Source organism: Gracilinanus agilis, chromosome 1, assembly GCF_016433145.1.
Source record: "Gracilinanus agilis isolate LMUSP501 chromosome 1, AgileGrace, whole genome shotgun sequence".
Taxonomy (NCBI): domain Eukaryota; kingdom Metazoa; phylum Chordata; class Mammalia; order Didelphimorphia; family Didelphidae; genus Gracilinanus; species Gracilinanus agilis.
Genome location: NC_058130.1, coordinates 640,193,771 through 640,214,966, shown reverse-complemented (window position 1 = coordinate 640,214,966; position 21,196 = coordinate 640,193,771). Strand labels below are relative to the sequence as shown.

The 21,196-nt window shown below is 37.9% G+C and overlaps 1 protein-coding gene across 1 annotated transcript in view; it reads left to right on the top strand.

Moving 5' to 3' along the window:
• The window catches only part of SNX31 (sorting nexin 31), a 90,355-nt gene that overhangs the window by 66,002 nt on the left and 3,157 nt on the right, over positions 1-21,196 (top strand). The window contains exons 9-11 of the mRNA XM_044683958.1: positions 5,062-5,265; positions 6,932-7,051; positions 12,450-12,527. Coding sequence (XP_044539893.1) covers positions 5,062-5,265; positions 6,932-7,051; positions 12,450-12,527 — 402 coding nt within the window. The remainder of the gene's footprint in view (positions 1-5,061; positions 5,266-6,931; positions 7,052-12,449; positions 12,528-21,196) is intronic.

Here is a 21,196-nt window from a genome sequence, read left to right as displayed (position 1 = left end):
TTTAAAGCATCAAAAAGTGTGAGTGGAACCTTATATAACAGATCAGTAGATTGAGAATTTAAATGGATTTTAGAGGTGATCAAAACCAATTCCCTTATTTTATAGCTGAGAAAACTGAGGCATAAGAAGTTAAGTAACTTATCCTGGGTCACACAGTGGCTGAGACAGGATTTGAACCCAGAGCTTCCTAATTCCAAATTTGATTTCTCTATCTATTATCACATGCTGGTGTCATTTGAAAAGCTTATATGTAAAGGGTAGAGTACCTGGTCTGGGGGAGTTCCATTGTGATCTCAGACACTTACTAGCTGTATGACTCTGGGCAAGTCACTTAATCCTTTTTGCCTCAATTTCCTCATCTGTAAAATAAACTGAAGTAGGAAATAACAAACCACTCCAGTATCTCTGCCAAGAAAATCCCAAATGGAGTCATAAGGATTGGGACAGGACTGAAATGATTGAACGAGAACGTTATTTATAGGAGTCCTAGATGAATCCTGGTGTATTCAGAAGAATTCTCTTAAAATTCAAGTAATTACCCTTTGATTAGCCTGTTTTGTGGGTTATGATTTTTATATATGGGTGTGCTTTAAGAATTCCCAGTAGAGAAAATTTGCTCATGAAATAGTAACATTTTCCAGCCAAAGCTTACTTAACACTGTACAGAGACTGACATTTCTCTGGGAACCCTCCAAAGCAAAGCCCTCCAAAGTAGGTCAGATTCAGAGAGGGCCTGTGTTAAGGAGTCCTCTTTCCTTTAGCAACCACAGAGTTAACTGGACACTCCACAGGTGGCCTGTGGAATGGTTTGCCCCTTTCTAGGTTGGAAGAGCCATTAGGAAAAGTAAAAATACAGGATTCTTTGGAGCTTCTGTAATTGAAATGAGCATATTTTTAAATGTTTTATAAAGATATTTTGAAGGATAATTTGGTGACTGAATAAATTCTGTCCTCCTGACTGTTCTGTCAGTAATCACCACCCTTTCTCTCTTTTTAAAAACTCTCTTTTTACTTATTTTTTAAAGTTTTGACATCTTTTTCTTTTACTTCAGATTCTTTTTTTTTTTTAACTGTTACTTTCTGTTCTAGTGACAATTCCAAGACTGGGCAAATGGGGTTAAGTAATTTACCAAAGGTCACACAGCTAGGAAGTGTCTAAAGCCAGATTTGAACCCAGGCCTGGTATTCTATCTACTGTGCCACCAAACTGCCTTGATTCATTTCATTTTTAAAATTTTCAAAAAATTTTATTTTGAATTTAAATCACAAAAATTTGACATTTCACATATACAGTTGAACAAAAAAAGAATTGTTTTTGAAAATAAAATTTCAATTCATGTGGCTTACTTTTAAGAAACGTATTTAATGGATTCAATGCAACTTTTAAAATTGCCCCACTTGTCTATATTTCCTTTAGACTTCTGTCTCTTTTCTTCTATGGATTTAAAAAATGTTCTAATGGCCCTCTTTTTATCCTTTTTTTGTATCAGTATTGCTACCCCTCCCTCTCTTCCCCACCCCTCTCAACTGAAAACAGAAAAGGGAAAAAAAAACAAAATTCTTGCAACGAATAAGCCAAGCCAAGTCAAATAAATCCACACAGTGACCATGTCCAAAAATGTAAGTTTCAGATTCGCTTCCAAATACATCCCTCCCCTCTCCTCTACTCAGCAAACCTTTCCCTGTCAAAGATAATTTTAAAAATTAGTTCGATAAAACAATTCAACACATTGACTAAGTCTGACAACATGGCATCATTCCATACTCTTAGTCCCCCACATGTTAACAAAAAGAGGAAGATGTGTTTTCTCATCTCTTTGGGGGAACTAAGCTTAAACAATGCTTGACTTTATTTGTCCTTTACATGTACACTGTTGTAATCATAGTATATATAAATATATATATTTTAAACACCCTTACTTTCTGTCTTAGAATTAATACTAAATAGCAATTCCAAGGCAGAAGAGCAGTAAGGGTAGGCAATTGGGGTCAAGTGACTTGAAGCCAGATTTGAATCAGGTCCTCCCAACTCCAGGGCTGGCACACTATCCACTATACCACCAAGTTGCTCTCCTCCCTAACCCCCCACTTCAATTTTTGAGTCACTTAAAGACTGAGAAAGGTAAAGGTGAAGGAGAAGACGAAGCTTTAGGGGGACCTATCTTTGCAAAGCAAATTTCTATGGGACAAATAGTCTTATGGAGAGGGTATATGTAAACCAGCATTTTATAAGCTTGGGCTTTTTTCAGTGTTCATTTATTGCCTCCAATATTGCCTCCAACTATCACAAGGAAGGTTAATCTCTCTGTCTCTCTCTCCTCCTTTTTCTCTCTCTGTCTCTTGTCTGTCTGTCTCTCCCTCCCTCTCTTTCCTTCCCACTCCTTCTCCCTTTCTCTTCTTCTTTCCTTCCTCCTCCTCCTTCTACTTTTCTCTCTCCCTTTCCCTCCCCTTCTCTCTCTCTCTCTCTCTCTCTCTCTCTCTCTCTCTCTCTCTCTCTCTCTCTCTCTCTCTCTCTCTCTCTCTCTCTCACACACACACACACACACACACAAAGACAGATACATTCAATTATTTGGAAGAAGGGAAGAGAGCAGAGAAATAAGGTAGTATATCCAAAGACTGAGACTTATTGGTGATTGAGTGAGGGAATGAAAAGAGGAAGAATTAGGTGGTTGTTTTTGTTTTTTTTTTTTAAAGAAAAATATGACATCTCTATAGGGCAGATAGCTTGCTCAGGATAGAGCTATACAAATTCTACAGCTTCCAGGGCATCTCTAAACAAGATATTCCTCTTCCCTGTTAGCCAAAAGTACTCTCTTATTTTTCAGATGTCATATTTTTCTGGAAAGTCAGGCAATCCACTGAGCCACCCAGCTGCCCCCTATGAATGCATTTTTATATACCAACACATATATGTGTTTATATATCTATATCTATATATAGGTATTTATATCTATAAACAAATATTTATTAAGTAGCTACTGTATCCAAGACACCATTATGCTATGTGCTAAGGGTTTTAAGATGAAGTAAAATATGGATGTTACCTTTGGGGGGACTTACAACCTAATAGTTCCTTTAGAAGTTGGACTTTTCAACTAGATTGACAGATAGATAGATAGATAGATAGATAGATAGATAGATAGATAGAATATGCTTTTCACAAGTGCATTATGGAATCTCTTTCTCTCTGTGTCTGTGTCTGTATCTGTATCTGTCTCTCTGTCTCTCTGTCTGTCTTTCTATTTCCATAACATGCTTCTCTGCTAAGTGATCCCACCATGTTTGAAGTATGAATGTGCTGGTCAAATGTTTAAAGACTGGCTTTGTGTTTGTATGTGTGTGGAATATATACAAAACCCACTTTAAGTTTAATCTGCACTCACAGTATTTCCTGTCACCTTCTAAGTTTGGATGACCAACAAAACAAAGTTTCAAGTCCTGATATGTAGCCTATTTTGGAGATATAAATGGTCACACTGAAAATGTAACTGTTTGATTCTCTCAAGCCAGTATGAGCTGACTCCATCATTTCCCTGCCATACAGGTAGGGGAAAACAAACAAAATATTCTATTAGCCCCCCCAAATTAAACATTTTCCCTGGTATTGTAAAACTTTACCCTCAGTTCTCTCAAAGGACGGAATTTTAACTTTTTTTCATTTTTTTTCTCCTAAGTTAAGCTTTTCTCTGGGGAGTTGTATCTGTGCCTTTGTAATACTACACAGGACCTTACTCATTAGAGCTCAAGAAAACAGCAGTATTATTGTAAAGACTTGGCAAATAGACATCTGAAAATTCATCGATCTAGAGCAGTGATTCCCAAAGTGGGTGCTACTGCCCCCTGGTGGTTGCTGCAGTGATCCAGGGGGGTGGTGTTGGCCCCAGGTGCATTTATCTTTCCTATTAATTGCTATTAAAATTTAAAAAAATTAATTTCCAGGGGATTAAGTAATATTTTTTCTGGAAAGGGGGCAGTAGGCCAAAAAAGTTTGGGAACCACTGATCTAGACTCACCTTTAGAAGCCTATAAACTTGTCCTCTCCTAGGAAGGAAATAAGTGGAAGATGTTAGTTATGAACATATTTTTAAAAATCTGTGCCGTTCAGAAGCAGCGAAGTGGCATAGTGGATAGAGAGCCAGGCCTGGAGTCAGGAGAACCTGTGTTCAAATCTAGCCTCCGATTCTTCCTAGCTGTGTGACCCTAAGTAAGTCTTAGAGTTGTTACTAGGACAGACTATAAGGATTTAAAAAGAAAATCTACATTATTCAGAAGAATAAGACATTTTTACCTGTGGTATTCTTGCTTATCTTTCAAATGTATCCACCAACATCAATTAGCTTCTGTTTTAAAGACTCTCTTGCTTCCTTCTTCTCTTAAGGGACCCAGACTCATAGACCTGTCTTAGAATCCCACCTCTGAAATTCATAAATCCTTCCACTTTCTGATCTTGTTTTCTCATCTGTAAAAAGGTAATAATAATGGGGTATTGTAGGATTGTGGCAAGACACAAATAAAGCAATGTATATAAAGCAATTACAAAGTTTTTTTTAGTTTTTTGTTTTTTTTACACAAAGCATTAGATAAAAGGCAGTTGTTATTTTTGTTTTTTAATTTTTTTCCATGGTTACATGATTCATATTGTCACCCTCCTGTCCTTCTTCCCCCCTTCCAGAGCTAACAAGCAATTTCCCTGGGTTATACATATATTAGCACTCAAATCCTATTTCCATATTATTCATTTTTATAATAGAGTAATCTTTCAAAAACAAAACCCCAAATCATATAGCCTTATGAACAAGTGAGAAATCATATGTTTTCTGCATTTCTTCTCCAATCTTTCTTTCTCTTGATGTAGATAACGTTCTTTCTCATAAATCCCTCGGGATTGTCCTGGATCATTGCATTGCCATTAGTAGCAAAGTCTATCACATTTAATCGTCCCACCATGTTTCGGTTACTGTGTACAATGTTCTCCTGGTTCTGTGCATTTCACTCTGCGCCAGTTCGTGGAAGTCTGTAAAAGGCGGTTGTTGTTATTGTTACTGTTTTTTGATGCAGTTTTTGGAGCTGGCCCAGCAGGTGCAGCACTATGGATACATGCAGCTTGATTCCTGTGCCTGCGATTACCCAGAACCTGGCTGTGTGGTTACTTTAGCGGTGGGCAACAATGAAATCAGCTGCTACTTTAAGTTACCCAGCAATCAGACCCAAGAAGTTAACTTCAAGATGAGCCGGATAAAATCATGGCAGGTCACTTTCCTTGTAAGTACCTTTTAGGCACCTTAACTGTGTAGATTTTTTTTTGGATATTAATAAGGACTTATTAATATAAAACTAGAAAGCTAGAGAAACACAGGGAAACAGTCCCTACTCACCCCACATGGCCACAAGCCACTTGCCTCTCTAGCACAGCTTACCACACCATTCCGGTGCCAAGAAGTCATGACCATGCAAACCCAAATTAAATACAGCCCATGAAAACCGATGCACACATACACAAGGTGAAAAGGAACTATGGGTAATGTAGTTTCAGGAGTACAAGATCTTCCAACTATACATTCCCCCCTGTGATCCTTTGGGAGACCAGTCTCCCCATTGGATCATGAAAACATAATCAAATTAAAATTTACAATAATTTGGAGATAAAAGGGAGAAAGAACAAAACCAATGTTTGGTGCATTGACAAAAAGCCATTTAAGGGGGCAGTCCCCTTTTTGGCATAAGAGTGTCCATTCAAAATAAATACATTCAACCCCCCCCCCCCTTTCAAGGTTCAAATTCGCCATGTCTCAAAGTTCACTCTGGATCTTCTAGTGCTGCGGGAATTCTCTGCAGGCATCTTCGTGGTGCCTTCTGGATTCTGGGAAGTAGTCTTCTATTCTAAATTAGGGTCAAATTCAAGTCCAAATTCACAGCAATAGCATAGTCCTCCCCCCCCCCCCCCCCCCCGTGGAGAATAACTTTACAACTGCAAGCTAAAAACATTTGAAAGAGTTTTCATATGCAATTGGGGGGAAAATTTTATAATAAATTTTAAAATAATAAGACAATAAACAGAGGTGGGAGATGGACATGAAGGTGGCCAGTTTCATTGGATCTGAGAGTACACTAGGAGATAGATCTTGGTGATGTTTGATCATTTTTGGTCAATTGGTCATTGCCTGACTCTTTGTGACCCCTTTGGGGTTTTTTTGGCAAAGATACTGAAATGCTTTGCCGTTTTCTTTCTCCAACTCATTTTACAGATAAGAAACTGAGGCAATAGGGTTAAATGACTTGCCCAGGGTCACAAAGAGGTTAAGTATCTGAAGCCAGATTTGAATTTAGAAAGATGATGCCTTCTTGACTTCAGCTTGACACTCTATCCATTGCACCACCTAGCCGCCCAAAGAATAAGACACCAAAGACTAAAGAAGTAGGAGGGGAAACCAGCTTAATGAAAAGTTATCTGGCAACAAAACTGAATCTGCTCCTGGTGCTCTAGTTGCTGGAGGTCCAGCAGAAATCCTTGCTCTCTCCTTCAAAGCAAACGATGGACTTCTGTATTGTTTGGAGGAAGTAAAGCCCCTCTCAAGTTATCTTAGAAATCCCTTAGTACCCTTTCAGTGACCAACATTGTCTACTTTTTTTTTTTAAAGAAAATCTTTGAAAATCTTTAAAAAAAAAGTCTTCCATCTGAAAATCAATACTAAGTATTAGTCCCAAGGCAGAAGAGTGGTAAGGGCTAGGCAATAGGAGTTAAGTGACTGAGGCCAGATTGGAACCCAGGACCCTCCTGTCTCTAGACCTGGTTCTTAGTCCACTGAGCCACCTATCTGTCCCCTCTCTACTCTCTTCTTGAGGAAGCTTCCTCTGGTTATATGACTTATGTCTGAAAAAGCAGTTCTCCAGGCAGGTGATGAGCAATGTCATCTTTTGTTTCCTTTAGGGAACTCTGCTGGAAGAAGAGGAAAGTCCCCAGCAAACCCTCAACCAGAACCTGGAGCTCAGGTTTCAGTACAGTGAAGGCAACAACAGTTGGCAGTGGTTTACCATTTATACCAAACAGGTGAGAACGGAATAGAAGAAAGTGAGGAAAGTTACTGGCTAGAATGTTACTTGCTTCATTAGGGTGAACCAAAGAATAACAATTAGTAACTTAAATTTAGTGCCTTAAAAGTTTACAAAGAGCTCTACAGTTGACAGCTAGATAGCTCAGTGGATTGAGAACCAAGCCTAAGTCTGGGAGGTCCTGAGTTCAAATCTGGCCTTAGACACTTTCTAGCTGTATGACCTGGTCAAGTCACTTAATCCACATTGCCTAGCCCTTACCACTATTCTGCTTTGGAACCAATACACACTATTAATTCTAAGGCAGAAGGTAAGGGCTTTAAAAAAAAAAAAAGTTCTTCACAGACACTTACTAACCTCAAAGAATTGTTGGAGGACAGATTAAGAAAATGTAAATTATTGGTGGGCACTGTGGAAAGGGTGCTGAATTTAGAATCAAAGAACCTGGGTTCAAATCTTGGCTTAACTTCTTAATACCTGTTTGATCCTAGGACAAGTCATCTCATTTATCTAAGCGTCAGATTCCTTTTCTATAAAATGACAGGTTTGGATTAGATGATCTCTGAGATTCCTTGCAGGTCTAAATCTATGGTCCTATCAATTTTATTATCCCCACACTGCAAGTGAAGAAACTGAGGCACAGAGAGGTAAAGTCAGTTCTCCAATGTCACTGATCCAAACCAAGCATGGCTTTCAAACTGAAGTCATATAAGATACCAAAATGAGAGGGTCGGGAGAGACCTGTATCTTTCTATTGGAACTGGTAGCAGGACTATATTTCTGTTTTCTAAAGCCTTTTAATTCTCTACAAGTCATCTGGAATCTTAGACAAATTATATCAGGGCTAAAGTTCACATTGAATAAACCGGGACCATGTAGAAGGTTTGAGCAGGGTTACATGCTGTATCTGGGCAAAGCCTGAAGAGTGTAGGTGTCACTCTATTGCAAATATTAATAATACGGAAATAGGTTTTGAGCAATGATACATGTAAAACCCAGTGGAATTGCTCATTGGCTCAAGAGGGGGAGGGAGGCAGTGAGGGAAAGAACATGAATCATGTAACCATGGAAGAATAGCCTAAATGAAATAATGAATAAATAAATGAATGAATGAATGAATTTTTTTTTTAAAGAGCATAGGTGTCCCAGGGCCCCACTTGGGTCTTTTTCATTATTGTCAATTCGTTGTTGGAAGGAAATGAGACCCTTATAGGTCATTCAGCAGTTAATAAAAAGATGCTTACTTAGTCATAGTATAGAAAAGATATTCAACAAGACACTGAAGCTCTTGGCTTGGGTAGACATTGCCTCCTTGATATGGAAATCTATTTGGCGGGCAGGCCAGGGTATGGTGACTCCTAAGATATTGGGATATCTGCCAAGTAGGAAGGACTCTGATTCCTTTTGATGGCCTCAGGTGACTAGGAAGCTGTATCACTGTGGCCCACAGACTACCAGGATGCTTCTTCAACTGAGTTATGGCTTGAGCTTAAGCCTACTAGGTCACTCAAGGCCCTGGGAATAGCTTTGCCCTTTTTCAGGGGAAAAATTAATTTGAGAGGGGAAGGGAAACCCTAGTGTCCATCCAAGTATTTATACCTAATTTGGGATCCTCACCTTTCCTTTTCTTAAGATTTTTTTCAGGGAACAAAGAGTATTCTTTTCTTTTTCTTAAACACTTTTTGTCTTGCGACACAAGGGCAAGGGCTATAGGCAAATGCAGTTAAATGACTTGCCTGGGGTCATATAGCTGAAAAGTGTCTAAAGTCAGATTTGAACCCAGGTCCTCCCAATCCCAGGCCAGGCTGTCTATCTGCTGTGCCACCCAGCTGCCTCTCCCTAGGGGTATTCTTTCAGAAGAGATTGGAACTAAAAGATGAACAAAAACCTGCACATACTGCACTCATTTGTAAAACTTCGTGGGAGTCTTCAAATTTTTGAAAGGCTATCATGTGGAAGAAGGATTATGCTTGTTGTTCTTGGCCTCAGAAGATGAAACTACGAGCAGTGGATTGGAAGTGATAGTGAGGTGGTTAGAGGGGAAAATTTCCCAATAATTCATGGTATCCAAAAATTCATTCACTCATCCAACAAATATTTATGGAATGGGCTTGCTTGGAGGTAGTTAATTCCCTGTTGCTGGAGGTCCTCCAGCAGAAGCTGGGTGATCACTTGTCTGGAATGTTGTAGGAGGGTGTTAATGCTTCGGATAGCACTTGAGCCAGATAACCTTCAAAGGCTCATCTAACTCAAAGGTTCTACAGTCAGGTCAAACCGAAATGTATCTTCTTTCAATATTTTTTATTTTTTTTTCAGTTACATGTAGAGACAGTTTTTGACAATTTTTTGTCATCTTTTTTTAACCCTAAAATCTTTTATATATATCCTTCTATATTAATTTTTTTTATTTGTTACAGGGCTAGGCAATGGGGGTTAAGTGACTTGCCCAGGGTCACACAGCTGGGAAGCGTCTGAGGCCAGATTTGAACCTAGGTCCTCCCATCTCTAGGCCTGGCTCTCAGTCCACTGGGCCATCCAGCTGCCTCCTTTTTTGTCATCTTAAAATTCAGATTATCTCTCTCCCTTCCCTCTTCCCCACTCTCCAAGGTGGTAATGAGTCTGACATAGGTTATACCTAACTTTCATATGTATTTTCATATGTATCTTAAACCAAACTTTGAATCAAACTTCTTCTAAAACTAGTGAATCTGATGGAGCTTACATCAAACCTATGTTTCCTAAAGCTCTTGAAATAGAACATTAAACAAATCTTTGGATTAATTTCCATTTGTCTTGTTCCCCCGGTTTTTATACCTCAGCCAGGAGGAATGTTTTGGCCTCCCCCACCCCATGGGACTCCAAGCTTCTTTCCAGGGCTAGCACTGGTCATGAGAATGAAGGAATACATACAGAAGTCCTTCAAAAAGTATAAAACGCTAGAAGAAATGGAAAGTAAAAAAAAAAAAAAAAAAGAATTTACCCAAATGATGAAATGCTCTTGAAGAAAGGGTAAGAGGATCTGCTGAGAGAGACAGAGACTTTGCAGTGAAACCACCACCCTGGAATACTATAGCAGTAGATATGTTTTATTATGATTTTTTAATCCATTGGCAAATGAATTAAGTCAACACAGGAGATTATACCAAACATTTTTCCTTAAATAATTCTAAATCAGGGCCAATATATTTCCTTTGAAGTGGCGGGGCTACTAACACACACCTCAAAATTTATTGCTTCAGAGAATTGGAAAGGACCCCCATGATACTCTGAGCTCCTTAAAGGCAAGGACAGTTACTGTCTTTCTGTGTATCCACAGAGATTAAGTACAATACCTGATGCATAGTAGGCACTTAATAAATGTTTGTGACTTATCTTTTGAGGTCATTTAAGCTGGCCCTCTCATTTTACAGAAGAGAAAGCTAAGACCTAGAAAGGAGAAGAGACTTGTTCAACGTTACGAAACTAGTTAGTAATTGCACTGGAGCTCAAATCCATTCTGATTCAAAGCTCAGTACTCTTCCCATTACACCCATCTGCCTCATGGAATAGCAGAAACATAGGCATGTGTACAGTCAATCCAAATGAAGAGTTGAGATTTAAATCTTTTCTCAGTCACTCAAAAGAAATCTTGCTTTAATATTTTCCCCCTGCAGGCACTTATAATGACTTAGGAACTAACTGTAGTTAAGGTTAATGCTATGATAGAATTTTGTGTCTTTTGAACATTTCATCAATCTCTTTTCTCCCAGAAATCTTATCTTAATAGAAAGTATTGAGGAAGGGAGGAGGTGGGGAGATAGAGGGTGTTTTCATGTATCATATTCTCATGAAAATCAAGAACAGTATTTGAAAAGTGAAAAAGGATTGGTGTGTAAGTGGTTCAATTTCAATCTCAGCAAAGATATTAGGACAGATGATTTATTTGTAAAACTGTGAATGAGCTTTTAAAACTTTCTATCCTTTAGTAAAGGTATTTTGGGCAATGGGCAGTGAGCAAGCAAGGAAAATGTTTTGGAGGTAATAGAGGCCTTTTCTTTGTCTCTGAAGTCTAGCTCTCATGACAAAGTTATTTTAAGGTCTCAGTTGTGGTCACATTGGAGGGAAGAGACTGCTAGAAAGGATGTAGAACATTTGAATTGTCCCAGTTTCCTCCCTTACCTGTTCCCTAAAACTTAAAGATTTGGAGGATTCAAAGACTATTTCACTGTCTCTCCACAGTTCCTTGAAGTAGTCCACAATGATAAGGTCAAGAGTTACAGCTGTGTTGAGCCAAACAACAGAATGTTCTTGGGTACACTGTGTCCAAGGATGGGGACATCGGAGTGATAACGAAGAGGACTGGGGTGATGGGATTGAGTAGGCAGAATGAGGAAACCCCAGGAGTTTTGGAATAAGATCCAGGATGTATGCATAGCTATGTCCAGAAAAGGAGGTAGGCTCCTCATGGAGTCAGGAATAATGGATGGATATAGCCCATGATCTCCATTGGTACCTATAGAAAGTCGTGTCTTGAGGAAAGACCCCCCAAGACAATGAATGAATTCACTGTGGAGGATTTGTGGAAGGAAATGGACGAGTTCCACATACTTACGTATGTTATAAGAGAAGGATATGTCTCAGTCATAAAATGGTAGCCCTAGAAGGGACTTTAGAAACTATTTAATCTAAGTCCTTCATCTTATCTGGATGAAAAGAGGAAATTGAGGTTCAGTGGTAAAGTGATTTATATACAGTCACATAGCTATTCTGTAGTGGGCGGATGATTGAGTAGAGGGTGAAATGAGGGAAAATAATGGCCCCTGACACTTGGTATAACCACTGGAGACTACCAAAAAGAAGAAAAAAACCCAGAAAGATAAATTTCAGTTGGGCAAAAGTGATAACAGGATATTAATATGAAGTGTAACAGCTTACCAGTGATGCCTAATTACCATGCAAAACAATAGCTATTATGGGCCAAATTAAGTTCAAGGGAAATTTGATTTAATTACAATAGTAAGTTAGACAAGATGTGTTGTTCTTTGTGGTCCATGTAACAGGTCTACCTGCTGTCACAGCATACTCATCTGCATTGCTATACCTTAAAAAATAAGAAACATTTTTAGTCAGATGTCAGGGAAGTCAGGGGAGTTTAAGGGGTGCAGCAATGTAAGATTAACTGCCTTTTTCATCTTTCATTGGACTTTTGACTGCATGTATTTTTGTAGTTAAGCAAATTTTGGCATATTTGATGTTAAATCAAAATTTTCTAAAAAATCTTAAGAAAAAAATCTCTTCTGGGAAAAATAATATTCAAATTGAGACCAACATCTGTATTGTGGTTCAGAGAAAGGGAGAGAATTTATGGTTCAGTCATTTTATTGAAAGAAAGATATTTTATTTATGCACTTTTGTAGGCTTTTTTGCTGAGTAGCTGCTTGAAAAAGATGATAACAGAGAAAATGATGAAGTTAGCTGCAGAAAATCCAGAAATGGTAAGTATTTTGCCTCTGAACATTTTTATTTTCATTTGCAAATGCTACCGCCTGGCCAAATTAGAGATCAAAGACCAAGGATGGCCATCCAGATGGAGAGAGACCCAAGGTACATGGGCCACACACAAATGGCATCTTTCTCCTCTCTCTCTCTTTGGAGCTTATTGGGTACAGTCTGACAGAATGATAAAAAGGAAAAAAAGAAAAAAAAAAAAGAAAAATCCATCCATCTATCTATCTATCTATCTATCTATCTATCTATCTATCTATCTATCTATCTATCTATCTATCTATCTATCTATCTATCTTTCTATCTATCTATCTATATCTATCTATCTATCACAGTGATTGGAGCACTGCGTCTAAAGTTAAGAATACCTGAGTTCCTAATTAAGATGACTTAAGATGACTGATGTCTAGTTGGCAGTTGTATACAAATTATCTTTGTAGAACTTCACACTGATTTTTCTTAAATATGCTACATTTTCTACAAACTTTTTGTCCAGATTTAATGAATTGTAAAAGGATCACCTTTTAACTTAGCACTTTTTAAAAAAACTTTTTTTAAGCAAAGGAATTGCTCTTTTACTGATGCTTATTTTTTTCTTTCCTTGAGTATTTTCTTCCTTGAGAAAAACAATTGAAGTTCATGGGTTCAGCTCATAAAAGATGGGAAGCTTCAAATATATAAGGTCAGAAATAGTAAGATAGCTATGTAAGAAAGAAGCCAATTAAGCTAACAAAAGGATCAAGGAAGCTTATTTTAAAAGAGTAATAAAATCCAACTTCTCAAGAAGGATGGAGCACTTAGGTTTCAAACTTTTTTTTTTAAGCCATTAACTGAAGTAGACCCCATTAAGAGGAAAAGTACTTTCACATCTGGCTGAACGTTGGCTCCTTGATGATGCCGGAAAGACTCATATACTAAATCGCTAAAGAGCATTGTAAACAGAATGGAGATGTTAATGATATATTTAATTTATTTCTTTTAGAACTCTGGTTACAATAGCCAACTGGGTTACCGGATTCCTGATATTTACATGTGAAATGAAAGGACTTGTAGGATGCTGTGATTAATTGAATAGTGTGGGGCTTCTAGAGAGCAGGAAATGTTTGCTCTGTGCCTGGCACATAGTAGGAGCTTAACCAGTGTTTGTGGAGTCAAAATAAATTACTGTCTGGTTGGGAATATGGAGGCTATGGTTATGGATGACTTAATGCTGGAGTTCTAAATTTTTAATCAGAGGATCTGGGTTCTAATTCCAACTCTGCTACTTATTACCAGTGTTACCTTGGGCTAGGCACTTGGCCTCAGTTTCCTCATTTGTAAAATGAGGCAACTGGATTGGATGACTTCTAAAGTTCCTTCAGAATTTGTCTAGTCTTTAAGCCTGGTCGGATGGAGGGGGGAAGACAGGGAGGGAGAGAGAGGGAGGGAGAGAGAGAGAGAGAGAAGAAAGAAAATAGGATTCTTGGCATAGTGAATGGTGTATCAACAATAAAACAGGGTTCAAATCCACTTAACTGTAACTATGGACATGTAATTTAACCTCTCTGAGGTTGTTTTTTTGTCTGTTTATTTTAATTTAAACCCTTTCTTTCTGTCCAAGTAACAACACTAACAGTGAAGGAAGGGCAAGGGCTACACAAATTGCCCAGGGCCATCCAGCTGGAAAGTATCTGAAACCATATTTGAACCCAGGTCCTCCTGATTCCTGGTCTGACACTCTACTCAGTGTGCTGCCTAACTGCCCCAGAGGCTATTTTCAAATCTGTAAAATGGAGATGATAATGTTCAAAGGTATCTATAATGTATGTAAAGTGATTTGCAATCCTTCAAATAATATAAACACATATATGTGTGTGTTGGCATATATACATGACATTTCTTACTAATTATATACCTATACACATATGTAATTGCTTTGTTTTATCTTAGTTGTTGTTGAGTCATGCCCAAATCTTCATGACTCTTCTTGGTGTTTTCTTGGCAAAGATACTGAAGTAATTTGCTGTTTCCTTCTCTGGCGTATTAAGGCAAACAGGTTATACGACTTGCCCAGGGTCACTCAACTAGTAAGTGTCTGAAGCTGGATTTGAATTCAGGTCTGGTGTTCTAGCCACTGAGCCACCTGGCTGCTTCCAAAGTTGTAGACATTTGATGTATGGAAGTCTTCATTTTCTAAAACTTTTTGTTTAGTCTCCCCATCCTATGAAAGATAAGACAAAGTCTCTTAAAAATATTTTCCAAGGTTTTTTATTTTGGGGTGTCCTGAATAGGATCAGAGCCCTATCTATAAGTGCCTGGATAGCATGAGAGGCCTGACAGGGACAGAGCAAATGACTCAGTGGAAATGCTTCTGTCATTATGGTTGTTTCTAATTCCCCCAACTTCCATACTTCCCTTCAAATAAAACCCTTTAATTATTCTGATGGAATTCTAGGGCTTCATCACAGACCAGATTTGGAGGGACCAAGTAATCTGGTGAAATATAAAGTAACTTACAGATTGATAGTTTTCTGTGACTGTATGGCCTTAGCTCTTATTTGAATCTAGAAAAAAGAACAAAAATTGGAATTTAGTTTAAATAAGATCATTAAGAAAAAAAATCTGTGTTGGTCTTATCCATGTCTTCCCTCCTGGAAATGAACCCCACCCAGCAGTCAGTCAGCCAGTAATCATTTATTAATCCCTTTCTATGTGCCATTTACTAATCGTGTGATACTGGGTCAGTCATTTAACCCTGTTGGCCTCAGTTCCTCATCTGTAAAATGAGCTGGGGAAGGAGATGGAAAACCACTCCATTATCGTTGCCAAGAAAGCCCCTGAAATGACTGAATGATAACCGAATGACTGTGCTAAGTGCTGAGGTACAAATGAGAAAAAAGAAAAATAGTCCTTGCCTTTCAGAAGCTTATAGTCTAATGGAGGAAGACAACACACAAAAGGCAAAAGGAGGCTGAAAAACAAGAGTAGGAAGAAGCATGGTGGGAAAGTCAGAGAAGTCCAAAGCCATGTGAGAAATGAGATGCTCTAAGCTGAGCTCCCTCTTTAAATGGACTTTTCAGAGTTAGTAGCTCCATCCTTCACTCAGAGGGACTGGAGGTGATGCTGATGAGGTAGAGAGTACTAGGGCTGATGGCATCCTGCTGATGAGGTATTCCTGATAATAAGCTTTCTGGGACATAGTGGAAAAGTCATAGAGGAAATGATTAGCATCTAGTACAGTGGCTTGCACAAAACAATCACTAAATGAATCGTCATTTATTTATTTTATTTTCACTTATTCTCATTTTCTCTGCTCTCTCTCTCTCTCTCTCTCTCTCTCTCTCTCTCTCTCTCTCTCTCTCTTTCTCTTTCTCTCTCCCTTTCTCCTCCTTCTCCTTTCCCCTCCCCTCCCCTAATGAGCCATAAAATAAGAAAGAAAAAGAAAATCTCAAGACCAACTTGTATAGGCCAATAAAACAAATTCCCACTTTGGCCACTTCCAAAAAGATGCCTTATTCTGAGTTTTAAGTATATCACTTTTCTGTCAGGAAGTGGGCAGCATACTTCATCTTCAGGCCTTTGGGAATCATGGTTTTATCACTGCACTGATCAGAATTCTAAAGCCTTCCTAAGTCATTTTTCTTTGTAATATTATCCTTCCATCACTTCACTTTGCATCAGTTCATAAAGACCTTCTCAGTGTTCATTTGGTCATTTCTTATGCCACGTTACATTACATCCACATATAATTTGTTTAACTAGTCCCCAGGAGGTGGAGATCCTCTTATATATTTAGGATATGAGAGCATTATCAGGAAAACCTGCTGCAGAGATGTTTTCCCAGTTACCTCTTTCCTTTCTAATTCTAACTACATTAGCTTTGTTTCTACAAAAAACTTTTCAGTTTAATTTTGTGTAAATAAAATTGTCCATCATATCTTCCATGACCTTCTCTATTCCTTGTTTGGGAACGATCTCTTCCCCTATCCAAAGTTTAGAAAGGTAATTCTTCCATGCTTTTCTAATTTACTGATAATGTCACCTATCCTAGCTAAATCATATATCTATTTGGAGTTTAACTCCAATGGTATATACATTATAAAACTCCAGTGATATATACATTTTAATAAGATTTTTTTTTAAACCCTTGTACTTTGGTGTATTGTCTCATAGGTGGAAGATTGGTAAGGGTGGGCAATGGGGGTCAAGTGACTTGCCCAGGGTCACACAGCTGGGAAGTGGCTGAGGCCGGGTTTGAACCTAGGACCTCCTGTCTCTAGGCCTGACTCTCACTCCACTGAGCTACCCAGCTGCCCCCCTGATATATACATTTTAAGATGTTGATCTTTACCTAATTTCTACTAGACATCTTTCCAATTTTCCCAGAACTTCTGTTTTTTGTTCTTCTAATATTGAGTTCATACCCAAATAAAACTGGTTGTTTAAAAAAAATTTTGTTGAATTTAGTTGCATCCTACCCTTCTTTGAACTTTCATAACATTGATGCACACTTATTCATTAAACAGATATCATGTATGAGGCATGGTCCTTGTTGTTCAGTGATTTCAGTTGTGACTTCCCATGAACCCATTTGGGGTTTTCTTGGCAAAGGCACTGGAGTAGTTTACCATTTTTTTCTCCAGCTCACTTTACATATGAGGAAATTGAGGCAAACAAGGTTAAGTTACTTTCCCAAGGTCACACAGCTCATAAGTCTTTGCAGCCAGATTTGACCCATGACCTCCTCTCAATCCACTGAGCAATCTAGCTGCCTCCTATAAGTTACTTTTTTTTAAAACCCTTACCTTCCATCTTGAATCAATACTGTGTATTGGTTTCAAGGCAGAAGAGTAGTAAGGGCTAGGTAATGGGGGTCAAATGACTTGCCCAGGGTCACACGGCTAGAAAGTGTCTGAGGTCATATTTGAAACCAGGACCTTCTGTCTCTGGTTACAAGCTACTTCTAATGTGTCCTGCTTGGTTTTCCTATTGCCTAGGGGCTTCTGGAAATTTTTTGGTATGGTTTTAGGGTGGAGGAAGTAAAATAATATGATTTATTATTTGATTTCTTGGTCATTTTTCTATCTGTTGGGAATTTCAGGTTGTGGTTGGAGTAAATATACAGGAGATGGATGATTTGCCTCCCATTCAGGTCCTTCTTGGCCAGAAGTCCTGAAATCAACTTAATAGAACTTCATTTTCTCCATTTTGTAGTATCAGTTATAATTTCAAGATCTTAGTGAATTCAGGAGAATTTTTAAAGCAAAAACCAAAGTATACCATACATATATATGATTAATTCATATCATACATCACATATATGATATATTTGATATAATTAATAAATATGTAATCAATTATGTAGTATATGTAATTAATTCAGTTACCTTTGGGTAATGCCCTCTAAAGGTAAACTTTAAACAATTTAAGAAGAGATCATTAAGTTAGAAGTTGAAATTAAAAAATTAATTACCCTTATAAGTTATCTGTCTCAAGAGTATTGGAATTAGAATTAGAAAAAGGTAAAAGATCATATTCCAACTGTTCCAAGGCTCCACCAAAAATTATAAGAAATAGACACAGCTTACCACATTCTCCTTTAAAACTACATATTTAGGGGACATCCAGGTGGCTCAGTGGATTGAAAGCCAGCCCTAGAGACAGGAGGTCCTGGGTTCAAATGTGATCTCAGACACTAAATAGCTGTGTGACCCTGAGCAAGTCACTTAACTTTCTATGCCTAGCCCTTACCATTCTTTTGACTTACAACCAATATACAATATTGACACTAAGATGGAAGGTAAGGGCTTAAAAATATATGTATTCTTAGAACGATTTTTATCAATTAATCTTTTTCACTTTATGCTTGTTTTCTTTCCTTTCAAAAACCAACTATGAGCTTTCCCTGATAAGTTTACCTTTTTCAATGCTTTATAGTTATCTTATACAGGAATATACTGGCATATGTTTAACATTTAGCCTGCTGAACAAAAAAATGTACATATGATATACATTTTCTTTAACCCTTACCAAATATTGGTACCAAGGAAGAAGAGTAGTAAGGACTAGGTAATTGGGATTAAGTGACTTACCCAGGGTCACATAGCTAGGAATTGTCTAAAGCCTCATTTAAACCCAGGACCTCTCAACTCCAGGCTTGGCCTTCTATCTAAGTCTCCTAAGTGCCCCCACATAATAAGAACTTAAGAAATGCTTGTTGATCAGTAGATTCCCCAAGGAAAAACAGCTAGAGCTTAAACTTGAATTTCAAAAAGTGCATCGATCACCACCAATTACTTAAAAAATAAGTGATTCAGTCAAGAAATGCTGAGAACACAAAATTCACATAGATGTATTTAATGGGATAATAGCAGGCATTTCAATGGCCTCTGAAGATTAGCAATGTGCTTTACAGACATTTTCCAATCTGGCTCTTCCAATAACCTTATGACGTAGGTATTGTTATTCTCATTTTATAGAAAACTGAGACTCAAAGAAATTTAGTGACTTGCCCACGATCACTTAGAAGTGTCCCGGGCAGAATTTGCTTGAATTTGATTCTTTCCTTACAAGTCAATTATATCATGTTGCTTCTATTTCAGGAAAGAAGTGTTGTTCCTTGGGTTTTTCTACTTATCATTTGATTTTTTTTTACATATTGAGTTACATTCATAATGCACAATTGATCCCTATTGAAGCCTGGAGTGGATGATTGTATGGACTTAAGAATCAGTCCTAATATCAACATTCACCCAAGTGCTCTTTTTAAAAGTTTGGCTATTTGTCAGTCAGGTTTATCAAAAGTGGAATATGCCTTTTTTTTTTCTTCTGGAAAATGGCAAGGATTAAGGTATTCCATTTTTCTGTGTTCCCTCTTAAACTCCCAACTTTCTTTCTTCCTTAGGCAGGGGCAGACCATGGAGAGGGAGAGGTCCAGAAGCCTTTTTCCATTTTTATAGTCCAAGGTGAAAGGGATGAGCACCTATGAAAATTCTTCTTGGAAATATGAGATCATCCAACTTTATGGGATTAACCCACTCCAGAAAAAGGAAAATAGCACAGTTCTATTGTGCCCGTATTTAAAGCTCTGTGCATAAAATCAAAGGAGCAATTTTTAGATGGCCAAGAGAGATGGCCAAAATAATAATAATTAATAATAAAGCAGCATTGTATAGCATTTTAAAGTTTGCAGAGCACTTTTAAAATACTATCTCATTTGATTCTCACAATAATTCTAGAAGGCAAGTGCTCTTATTACCCCCTCCCCCATTGTACAGATGAGGAAACTGAGGCAGATAGCAATTATGTGACTTGTCCAAGGTCACACAGCTGGCAAGGAATGTCATGGGCTGGATTTGAACTCAGGTCTTCTTGACTCCAGGTCCAGTGCTCTATCCATTGTGCCTAGCTGTCTGTCTAATGTATTGTTTTTTTGTTGTGTTTTTATAAGTTGTTTTTTAATAACCAAGTTAACAACATTTATATAGTGCTTCTAGGTTAACAAAACATTTTTCTCACAACAGCCCTGTGAGGTAATTAGTGTAGATATTATCATCCCAGTTTTAAAGATCTCAGGCTCTGAGTGGTTCAATGACTTCATTGTCCCTACCCAGTGTCTGCCAGCCAGTAACTGAGATAAGATTTGAACTCAGATCTCCAAGATCCAAGACAGACTGTCTCCAAGTCCATCATACAACATCTCAGTTATGTCTCCGAAGAAAGGATCTCTTAAACCTTGGCTGGCTGGCTACAGACAAGCCTTAGAAATATGAAAACTAATTCATTTCCCTTCTTCATTTCTCCTCATCAAATCTGTTGTTGTTTTGTTGATTAATCGTGCCCAACTCTATAATTCCATTCAGGGTTTTCAAGATATTGCAGCAGTTTGTCATTTCCTTCTCCAGCTCACTTTACAGACAAGGAAACTGAGGCAAAGAGGATTAAGTAACTTGCCCAGTGTTACCCAGCTAGGAAATGTCTGAGACTGGATTTGAACTCAAGTCCTCCTAACTTCAGACCCAGTGCTCTATTCACTGCAACACTCAAATATTTATCATTTAAAATTCATTGAAAAGTCAAAATAATTGAATATCTGAACAATATTTTATTTTTTTTTAAAAAGTGGGCCAGATTATTTAGAAATATAGAATATATAAAAGAACCATCATCTTTGTCTTGGCATTTTCTAAAAGTTTTTAACAAGATAACGTACAAGTGGGGAAGATTTTACCTTGCCTATGAATCACTGGAAGAGAAAACACCCAGTGAGAACCTCTCTCGAACAATGAAAATCTGAACTGCTCTGCACTTTAAGACCTTAGAGTTCCCTGGGGCTTGGAAAGGGTTAAGTGACAGCTAGTATATGTCAGAGTTAGGAATTGAACCCAGATCATCCTAACTCTAAGACAATTTCTCACTGTATTATACCCAATTGCCTCTCCAGATGAAGTTTTCCTTATTTATATAAAGTGCATAGTTCTAGGTGACTGATTAATTTAATTTGTTTGGTAGTCACTTCATTCAGATAAATGGATTTCTTAAGCTTTGTCTGGCTTTGATTCAACACAGACTGGACCTCAGTGAATTTCTTTAGGATTTCTAGATTTCAGATGAATTATGATTCACACAAAATCTTTTTATTTCCTTCCTTCCTTCCTTCCTTCCTTCCTTCCTTCCTTCC